The 11331-nt window shown below is 39.1% G+C and overlaps 1 protein-coding gene across 1 annotated transcript; it reads right to left on the reverse strand.

The window, feature by feature from the left end:
• Positions 1-7: 7 nt before the first annotated feature.
• LOC128026505 (protein phosphatase 1G) lies at positions 8-7746 on the reverse strand. The gene is made up of 10 exons (XM_052613743.1): positions 7249-7746; positions 6968-7037; positions 6102-6187; positions 5313-5436; positions 4336-4748; positions 3774-3902; positions 3177-3411; positions 2934-3063; positions 2455-2551; positions 8-1293 (listed from the first exon to the last, which is right to left on the reverse strand). The coding sequence occupies exons 1-10, from the start codon at positions 7357-7359 to the stop codon at positions 1105-1107; spliced, it is 1584 nt and encodes a 527-aa protein (XP_052469703.1). The 5' UTR covers positions 7360-7746; the 3' UTR covers positions 8-1104.
• Positions 7747-11331: the final 3585 nt, after the last annotated feature.

The following is an 11331-nucleotide window of genomic DNA, read 5'->3' on the forward strand; positions in this document are numbered from 1 at the left end:
CAACAAATCCATTTATAGTTGTTTAATAATACATGTTAATTTATGTGGGGGAGGGGGGTCAAGTGCTGTGAATGGTTATTTTTAACAACTTTGAAAGTAAAAATATTAAATTCAGTCTAATATGAGTTTAAAATGTGCATGTATAATTATAGAAAAATGTGCCTAGTACACGCATGTCACCACTGTAGTACAATGACTGTGCTTCGTATTTGGAGCAGTATTTAATGTTTAGCACACAAACAACAGATAGCAGTGGACAGACACCAAATTTCCTTCCCCACAAGAAAAACTTATTTGCTGTACTTGTCTCCACTTGTTTATTAATACAGAAAAAGTTGTAGTTCTGAGCAATGGCTTCCCTGAACAACCCACCAAGATGTTCTGAAAAAGTACCAAAATATATTCCAGAACACGTTGTATAATGAATTAGATGGATGCTTCAAGACGGAGGACAATGAGAAAACTCCTAGTATGCAGTGAGGATTTCTACTCTATAACTGCAATTTACTGAATTACTTCCAAATAAGGTATTGATCCCAATGTTCACCTTCTAATGGAAACAAAAGATTTATTACTGACATTAGGATCAATAGCAATGCAAACAGAAAGATGTTCTTCACTAACAAGAAACAAGGGAGAAAGGAATGTCCGTGTAATTCAGCATCAGAGACCATTTCAACACGATTATTGAAGGCGATGGCTTCCTCAGGAAAAATATAGACAAGTATCTTTCATCACATTATATTTAAAAAAAAATGCATTTGATCAATACCATATTGGAGTTCAGAAAAAAGGTCACAAATACTGACAATGATCCCCTACTAAATAAAGAAAGAGAAATCAAATAAAGTTGACCGTTATTGGAAAAACACTATGTACATAAACGAGGAGGAGACAGACTCGTGTGTCATCTCTGCTACCATACTGCGCTTTGTTTATTCAATTATCAACTACGGGACAAATGGTCTGGGTTTAACAGTTCTAGTTGCTTGCGTCTTTGAATTGTTTAAAACTAAAACGCTCTTTCTTGTGGAGCGATCCTTAAAACGTTCCCAGTGGTCTGTATTCAAACGGGAAAGTGTCCTGAAGATGACAACGGCACTTCTATTCAGTTTTGGGTTTTTTGCTGTCGTTGGCGTTTTCCTCCTCTGCGCTTTCCTCCGGCTTCCGCTTCTTGCTGCTCTCGCCTCTGTTGCTCCCGAGGTGTGGGGGGAAGGTGATGATTACACAGGTCATGTTGTCACATCCTGTGCCGTCTCCCGAGGTGTCTGGTGCCAAGCAGTGGTCCAGCAGCTAGACGGCAAACAAAAGCACTTCTTAGCAAGCGGACTGATTGTTTTCTTCATGGTTTATAATGACTACAAGACAATATTAATGCAAGTAATAATTATTTAATAATTTCAGAAACCGGGATATATACAGCAGCAAAACAACAAATGTAAATGGCGTGTAGCCTCGTAGTATTTTTACATTAAATAAACACTGCACCAGACTTAAAAAGTAAATACTAGGGCTGGGACTTTAACGCGTTAATTGAGATTAATTAATTACACAAAAAAATAAAGCGTTAACTAAGATTAATTAATTACAGAAAAAAAATTCCCGCATTTTTTATAACTTATTTTTGCACCGCGGAACGTTTCTCACTGGATGCGTTTCGGCGGACTGATTATGCTGAAGAACCAACTAGCGTTCGCATATCACCGCAGCACATCGAGCCTCAAGTATCAACTCAACGCAAAACATGTAGCAGCTAGCGTGGACTTTACACTTTATGTTGAACTATGTATTATTTTGTTGGTGCAACAGTTTATGTTGAACTCTTTATTGTTTTGGCCAAGGTTGTTGAGAGTTGGACTTAGTATGTTATGGCCTCTGAAGCAACAGAGAGATGTTTTCTAATAGTCAGTGTTTCTAATGTTCTGAATGTAATTGACAGTGTTGTGTTTTACTTAAAAAAAAACTTCACAGAAGGTTCCAGCACCTATAAGCTTCCTGAATTTCTGAAATGTACTATTTCTAAATTGTTTCTAAATATGCTATTGCTACACTTAATGGTAAAATTGCACTGGTCTGCTAGACTTGGTTGAACAAAGATAAACAATATTTTGTTGCTTAAGCTTATGTATTCAGTCATTATTCAATGGTATACTATAAATCCATGTGAAAAAAATTACTTCTCACTGTTCTCAGGTCAACATTTATATGCGATTAAAATGCGATTAATTTCGATTAATTAATTACAAAGCCTCTAATTAATTAGATTAATTTTTTTAATCGAGTCCCGGCCCTAGTAAATACATTTAAAAGTCTCTTAATACATATCTGATGGAGTTAACATTACCATCTTGCCAAGAAGAGAGCTTTAACACGAGAGCGTGTCACACATCTACAGAGATGCATTACTGAAATCATAAGAACCTTTAAAAACACAAAACAACTTTCAGCACTTACCTCTTCAATAATGGCAGACAGGGGTCTGTTTTGACCAGCCTCAGTTTTTAACCTCTCATTTACAAAGTCCACCACTTCTTGACTGCTCATCACATTCCTTTAAACACACCAAAACAAATGTAACCACACAGAAAATGTAATCAGCTCACTAGAGGAACTCCTTCAAAGAATTTCTCATGCAAGGTACAATCACAAATCAGAGTGAAATCAATGTGAACATTACATTCAATGGAGTGACTACATTATACCTAGATGTTATGCACCTAGTCATCACAGTGCAGAGAACAAAATTAATTTTTACCCCGATCAATCACGTCAACAAAACGTGCTAATATAGCCAAATACATGCACGAGGTAGATCCAAGAACTCAAAGCAAAATGTTACTTTAAAAATGTAAAATGCGACCTTATCAAAACCTCACACAGCCCTCAAAGATCCAACTTACAAAATCATGTTATATTTGAGTTATTAGTCTTACCAGATGCCATCACAGGCGATAACCATAAACTGGTGGTCTTCGTTGAGAGTCAGCACTTTGACATCAGGTAGAGCAGAGATCATCTGTTCCTCCGGGGGAAGAGCCTTGTTCCTTTTATAAAAGTGATCACCTTCAAGAAAACACAAGAACATCGGTTACTGTTATACTGTTTTTAACCAAAAACTAAATGTGCAAAATAAAAGCATTTGCACAGATAAATGAGCCAGGAAGCAGCAGTGTTACCAATGGCTCTGGAGAGGTTCAGGCCTCCGTTGACGCGGCCGTCCATCGTCACCTTCCCTCCAGCATTCTTGATCCTGCTCAGCTCCAGCTCGTCCTCGGGCTTGTGGTCGTAGGACATGTCCACCGCCTTTCCCTTTTCAGACACCACACACCTGGAGTCTCCAGCGTTGGCCACGATGAGCTGCTTTCCACGAATAAGAGCAACTACAGCTGTGGTGCCACTGTCTGAACCTGGCTGAATAACCGAGAGAGAGAGAGAGAAGTAAATCAAACAGACAACGCACATGGTCATGTGATCCACTCCTTACACAACTTATTTGAAGTTTTCAAAGCATTGGCTTCAGGAAGAATTTGTTCACCCAAAATAATATGCATGCTTATTTTTATTTTTAAGCTAAATCTGAATGTGTTTGCTACAGCACTGGGGATTCTTCATTTGTGTTCCACAGAAAAAAAAAAAAATAGCAAAAAGGTTTCTGAAGAACAGGAACAAAATGAAGACCGAATGAGATCAGAAACATTATCACCTGCTGCATTTCATGAATAAACACTACATTCACAATGAACCAGATCTCAGAGACCATGTGACATGCTCACCTCCTCTTTGCCGTCCATGCCTGGCAAGCACATTTCCTCCTCTTCATCGGTATCCTCTTCCTCTCCCTCTTCTGTGTCATCCTCTTCATCGTTCTCACTGCTGTTCTCATCGTCCTCCTCACTGCAGTCCTATTGGCCATAACAAAAAGAAAGAAATAAATGAAAAAAAGTTACAAAGAAAATAATACCATTCATGTAAAGTAGAACTTTTCATGAAAAAAAAAAACATTTCAAAATAGCATTTAGTACACTGTACAGTACATACTGTGCCATATATTTAGAAAATAAACCAGTTTAAGTTTTTGATTAAAAAAACACTAAAAAAAACTTTCTATTTTAATAGATTTTGAAATGTAATTTGTGACACAAAGCTGAATTTTCTGAAAACAACGACCTCATTCATTGTGTTTCGTCTGCCCACTCTGAGGCACAAGTCATTTATTAAATGAAAATTATTATAATCAGAGGCTCCTCCTACTTTTCTTAGTAAGCAACCCAGAACCTCGGCCATAACACAAACCTAGTCCTGAACGGTCCAAATGTGCTAGATTCATCCCCTCACCTCTTCCTCACTACCCTCCTCCTCATCTTCTCCCTCCTCGGACTCTTCACTGTCCTCGAAGAACTTGGACTTGGCACTTCCTGGAGCAGGAGCTGCAGACGAGGAGCAGGAAGGACCAGCATCAGAAGCAGACGCAGCCGCCCGTCTGCAGGCCCTCATCTTGGAGCCTGCGGCTGCATCTCCAGCACCGGCTGCCTTCTCCTTCCCATTGCTGTCAGCTTCAGACGCCCTGCTTCCCGTCTCACCATTGACTGCCTTCTCAGCATGAGACCTCTCTTCATCATCAGACTCTTTAGAGGCACCCGGAGACGGCTTTTTGGCATTTTTGTTTTGGTTCTGTCCGAAGCGGCTAAGCAGCTCCTCAATTGTCATGGTGGCCTCTTCATGCAGCAGAGCTGCTTCTTCATTATCAACTGACAGGAAAGGTGAACGTTAATTCGTAGCAGTGAAACTGTTCACATTTTACAGCTTAGGTGACAAAACACTAACTAAAGCTCATTATCGGAAACCCTCACAACACACATTGCAATTGCTCGTCACTTATATATTGAGAAGTATCATTACCAGATGTTGAATTTAAAAATAGCATTGCTTAGCATTAACCAAATAAGAAATATAATGCAAGTGTATCTTAAGTATTAATGTTGCATTAATTAAACAGCCCACCAAAATAAGAACAAGACCTAAAAACAACATTTCTCAGGATGCTCAGAACAATTTCTATAAGATGAAAGACTTAAAAGGGAAGTAATCTCCATAAGACAGACTGAAAACTATAAAAACACCAAAACACGTTATAATAGGATCTAAAGCATTGGGAAGCATCTTAAATCTTCCAAACATTTCTTTAAATCTGTCTATGGACACTCGTTTTCTTTAAAAGACAGGACGGGGGCATATTGTTGTGGATAGTAGAAGACCCTGGAGTCCAAAGGTCATCTAAAGGTAAAGGCCACACATACAACCCCGACACTAACCATCATCTTCATCCGCTACTTTTTCGGCTTCACCCTGAGGGCGTCCAGCTATCTGAACCAGTTCCTTGATGACTTCCTGTGTGGTGATCCGGGCATCTATAGCCAGGAACGCATCTTCCAGAGCCTGGGAAGATGACAGCAACCAGCACAAACATAATGGCTATGTTTACATGCACAACTTTTGTTTCAATTGGACTGAAGTAATTCTGATTGAAGCATATGAAAGTAGTGTTTACATGAACACTAAACCAAGAGATTGGCTTGATGAGCACGTTTATATGTCGCAAGTTTCAAATTAGCATTGGTTTTTTGACAATATAGAGTGTATCCCACTGTTTGTGCATGATAAACATTGTAGGACAATGGCTCTTTATTTTTTTCAAACCGTAGACTTAATATTTATCCATTTCTGGTCATATTTTGGCAACAGTGAGCATATAAACCAGTGTGCCACGCTGCTCATACCTATCACACAGTAAAATGCCCAATCTGATTACTAACAGATCATTTGTTTGCATGTAACTGGCTAGTGACTATACCCATTTTCAGATATGATATAATCTAATTAGACTACAGAAAGGCACGTGAGACAATAACGACAGTCAAACACGGTACTTTTCTGCAAAACCCTTCAAATCAATTCAGAATGATCATATTTACACACATGACCTCTACCAAAATACCACAGAGTAGCAGGCATGAGTCAATTAAAGGATCACAGCAGTCGCGAATGATATGGATCATTATCAGACGAGCACAAACCACCGTCTAAGACGCAGCAAGAGTTACCTTTTGCAGTTTGCCATCCTTATACGCCTTCTGCTCTTTAATGATGTCAGGTAAATACTTGGAGCAATACAAAGCCACCTCTTCACCTGGAGATACACAGTAATGAAACGATCAAACTGACAACTCATCCAAGAATCGTATTCACCCAAAAATGATTTGACCTACTGTACGTTAGGGCCACAAAGTGAGAGTTTAAGTGAATAATGACAGTTCACCCAAAAGTAGTACATTGATAACCAAGCGGTTGACGGTAGCCATCACCTCCCATAGTATTTTTCCACACTACTGGAGTCAGTGGCTATCGTCTACGATTCTGTTACTAATATTCTTTTGAATGTTCAATAAAAACAAGAAACTCACAGGTTTGGAACATCATTAGGGTGAGTAAATGATGACATCTTTCATTTTTGGATGAACTATAGCTTTAATGGAATAGTTCATCCACAAAAAAAGTTAATCATTGCAATTCATCAGTTTCATCCATCTGTGAAACATAAAAGGTGATATTTTGATGAATACTGGTAACCAAACTGTTTTGGTTTCACCGTATAGACAAAGAAAAAAAACTTGATTTAGGTTCCACAGAAGCAGATCATTCAGATTTTTGGGTGAACCACCACTTTAAGTCTTTTTTTTCTTTGCACAAAACTATGATATATGGACTATTTATATGGTTCTTTTTGGGGGGAGTTGACAGACATGTTTTACAAAAAAAGAAAAAAATCCTTGTTGTTGTCCACATGAAAAAGTAGCAGACTGGTTTGCAGCTACATTGAATCTGAGAAATACAGACTTGTCATTTTCGGGTGAATTCCCTCTTTAAAGTCTCTTACACGTGTTGTGGCCCATACAGGTCAATAGCTTACCTCCATGACCATCATAGACCGCAAACATCGCGGTTTCCTCATCCAGCTCCGGGATGCAGTTGTGCGCGTCCTAGGGAACAAAACAAGCCGTAAGAAAAGAGCTCGTGACGGGAGTCCCTCTGACCTCACTGGCGCACATCACTGCCAAACAAAACACACAACACAGAGCTAACACGATCACACTTCTATGAAGATCAAACACCGGCTAGAGGTCACTCTCTCGTGTTTATGTTCAGATATCATCAGCGATCCACAGAGAGTGAATTCAGCTGTGTGTTTACCTCCATAGACACCCTCCAGCCCTGCATGGCCGCGAAGCCGAAGCTCATGCTCTCGCTCCCGCCGTCGCCTGTGGTCTTCTCCGTGTTGGGCTGAGACAAGTAAGCTCCCATGACGGTTTCGTGGAGGAAAAGCGCGTAAATGAGAGAAATCCGGTTTGCTGAGTTCAAGGGCAGGTTTAGTGTCTGTGTAAACTCAGCTCTTGTCACATTTCAGTGTGCAGTGACCCTTAGATGAGAGCAGACCGGTGTGTTACTGTTAGCTGCTAGCGCTGCTGATGGAGTTTATAAACGAACAAACACAAACGATAGAAGAGTCCAGACGAGTCTGCCAGAAACTGAGCGAACTCACATTAAACAAGGAGGGCGATAAACGCGTATTTGATTTAAGTCTCTTGAAAAACAAAACAAAAAGCCCTTAACACGTGTGAGTCAACATAATCAACAGCTCTCCAGCAAACCCATTTTACAGAGGGCGGACCTCAGGCTCACCGGAAGCGGAAGTCTGCTTATTTAGCGACGGGTATTCTTATTCGTCAAGTGTTTTTTGGCGGTTGGCAAGCCAACCAATATGCGCTTTACCGCCATCTTCTGGACTGGAGTGTTGTAGGACTATAAGCACTAATTTATTAGCCTATCAAAAAGACAAACTCAAACTGAAGAGAATTTTACATTTGTAAAAGATCAGATTTTCCACCCTCTTTAAAATAATCAAATGATGTTGCGTTGCAGCCTGAAATGAGGACAGAAAGTGTTTTTGTCAGGGATGGGGTGGGTGGGGGGTTTATTCTTTTCTGTACTCTCTTTTTATGACAGTGTGATCAGTAGACTTAAATATAACAGTCATTAAAAATATATTGAAAGTTATTTGCATAAATAGAAAAGAGAAGTGTCCCCAGTATTGATCCCTGGGGCACACCTCTTTCTCACATAGGACTACACATTGTTTTAAATTATGCAGGTATGAATTTAACCACAAAACACATTTAAACACTATATTATATTATAACGCTATATATTTAAAAAAAAATGTTTATACTACCAGGAGGATATGATGGAAATAAAATTTAGGGTTTAATGCATTAATGAACAGATTAAAATGAAGGAAATTAAAAGAATGTATTTTTGCACAAAATGACGGTAGCCTGCCATAATCCACATTTAAGAAAATAAGCGGTTTTCTTCTTTATTTAAATTATTATTGTATAAATATAATTACATTTATGTACTCTGTTCATTCCCGTTAGTATGGCCATAAGACTGGGACACACACTTGTGTCACTTCCTGGTTTTGTTGACAGAGGGCGCTCAAACACAAAACTTCACACACATTTCAGTGACATTTTATGAGACCACTTGAGTCTAATCATTTCCATTTATCGATGCTTGTAAAATTGCAGAACAACCACTATCAGGCACAACAACTTGAATCCCTTTAAGGTTATTGTATTTGGTTTTATTATATGCTGTTACCTTAGAGTTCTTGTATTCTATTTTTAATAATAATAATAATAATAATAATAATAATAATAATAATAATAATAATAATAAAACTTGAGTCAGATCACCTGTCACATTTGATTGTATTTTTATTTTTTAAATGATTTGTTCAGTTTTTAAATTGTAGCACCTTTTATATGATTTTGACTCATTAGACCTGAAAGCATGAAATATATTTTTTTATTTACATATTTTTTATGTTTGTTTACAACAAAAGATTGACAGCTTCTTTAGTCAGATGACTTTTATGAACCTTCTGCACCTCCAGGCGAGATTAAGTCAATTTCTGTGCCATCATTTCTCTCAAGTCCTGAGTTGAAATCAACAATCTGACTGACTTTTCACCAAATCTCCCAGAGAGGGTCATCCCCCAAACCTGGCTGAAAAATGAGAGTCCCTGCTGTGATTGACGTTTTGAAAGAAGCCCGTCCAGATGGAGAGGTGTGAGAAAGTCTCTCAGCAAAAGAGCCTGAGGGGGGAGGAACATTATTCCCTCAACTGCTGAGTCACATGAGCCTCTTTGTTTGACCCACAGCAGCTGATATGTACAAACACTCGCACATGGCTGGAGCGTGGGACTGGTGCGCCACTCACCCACCTAAACAAACAATGAAGAAAACCAGCAGACATCTAAGAAACAAATGACAGTCGAACAACTAAACGAGTTTGAGATGCTACTGAACCTCGTTCTTCTCGATAAACCATGAAGGTCCTGCTAGCACACACCGTCTGCCCTTTTATAATTACTCGGTGTTGTTATTCATGAGGCTTTCCAATATTCACAGACTAATGAGATGATCGACACCTAATCAGGCTTACATTTCTCCTGAAGTGGCCTGAGATGTGTTTGTTCGCTTTGGGAGGGGGAGAACGAGAGTTCCCCTCTCTCTCTGTCTCTTGCGCTCTCCCCTTTTTCTCTCCTTGATGTGAACAACTGATGACCCGGGAATGCACGATCCCCCGGGGATTAGGGTTTGCTGGAGTCTATGGGTATGAAACACTGCCATCTGCCACCGGGCACATTCATATACTCGGCAGAAGGCCACATCATTTGTTGATTTAAATGGAGAAGTTAACTTTCCCAGGACTGTATGACCCTAGCACCCCCAGCTCCTATGCAATACTGTCTGTGAGCCAACGGGAACGAGGCGTATTTCAAGGGATTCCCGTTACCACATGATGATGGATCTCCTTCACACAATATGGCAGTGTGTCTGTGGACTCTGGGGGTGTGGGTGCATCTCCCCAGTTGATTGGTAGAATGCTAATGATTCTGAGAAGACTCAAAACGGCTTCATCCGAGCTGTCAGAGCCGGAGCACCTAAGCTGCAGACACAAAGTCAGGCTTCGGCTATTGTTGGACCAGATGCAAGGGAGGTACTTCAGAGCATTGGACTGAATGCTGGAGCTAAGTGTATAATTAGCCAAACTAACTGATCTCAACTAGTCGTTATCAATCTTGGGGAGTAACTAGTTGAGATTAGCGAATTAACTACATTTTACATTCGTGACATTAGCTCAGCTGTGGTGAAGTGTGAGAAAATACAGTTTTTTTTTTACTGATATTTGGATCACATTGTATTGCAGTCGCAGCCAGCTACGAAAAACGCAAGACGCAAGCGGTGGAATGGGGGAAAAGCGCAAAGTCTAGACTTTTCTAGACTCTAACTTTTAAAAAAGTTTAACTTACTTTATCTTGAGCTTGTCCAGTGAGCATGTTTTCATAGAAAAACAATGGTGAAGTATGTATAGTGCAGTGGAATGTAAAAACCCTTACAGCTGAGAAAACTAAAGCTGCAAACATTCATTTTAGTGATCGTTTCAAAGGTCTTATTCACTCATTCAATCGCTGAGTTCCAGTTTTTGCTTCTATTTAGAGTAAACCTGTCTGTTCAGTGTAATACTAATTGATGCCTGCTTTATTTCAGGCAAAATAAACATGATTTTTATTATAAAAGTAAATGATGTCATCTGGTTTATATATTTAATAAGACATGAAATCCGCCCTAACTATCTTCAGTCTTCAATACTTAATTCTAAAGTGCTTGGTGCTCAAGAAACATTCTTTATTATTGACACTCGTATAGTTGTGAAAGGGGAACAAATGCAAGGCTTCATAGTATGGCGCTCAATCGCAGGAAGCCCCGCCTTGTGAATGAAAGAGCCAATCGCTAATCAGTAAAGTCAGCGTGTCACTGCAGCTGCCGTTAGACGTGCGCTTAGGACTGTGCTTTCAGAAGCTAGCTTTTTATAACGTTATTTGAGCAAAACAAATTATATTTATGACACAGTTGTTGTCAGATTTCTTTGGTGATTTCTAATATGAAACTTACTCGTAAACCTAGTAAAAAGTTTGGGAGAATTTCATGTTTCTCATAAAAAGTAATAGTAGCTGCACTTGCATGCCTGAGACAGTTACTTTAAAAAAATAGAAACCTTTTGTAATATTATAAAAGTTAAAATTCACAATAACTGTGAAACTGTTAACATTTATTAATGAATGATTGTGTAGTTAGCAATAATTTCTAAGTTGATTGTAGTGTGTAAGTGTATTTTAACTACTTTTTGAGCAGCTTGAAACTGCAG

The sequence above is a fragment of the Carassius gibelio genome, chromosome A13, assembly GCF_023724105.1.
Source record: "Carassius gibelio isolate Cgi1373 ecotype wild population from Czech Republic chromosome A13, carGib1.2-hapl.c, whole genome shotgun sequence".
NCBI classification, from domain to species: domain Eukaryota; kingdom Metazoa; phylum Chordata; class Actinopteri; order Cypriniformes; family Cyprinidae; genus Carassius; species Carassius gibelio.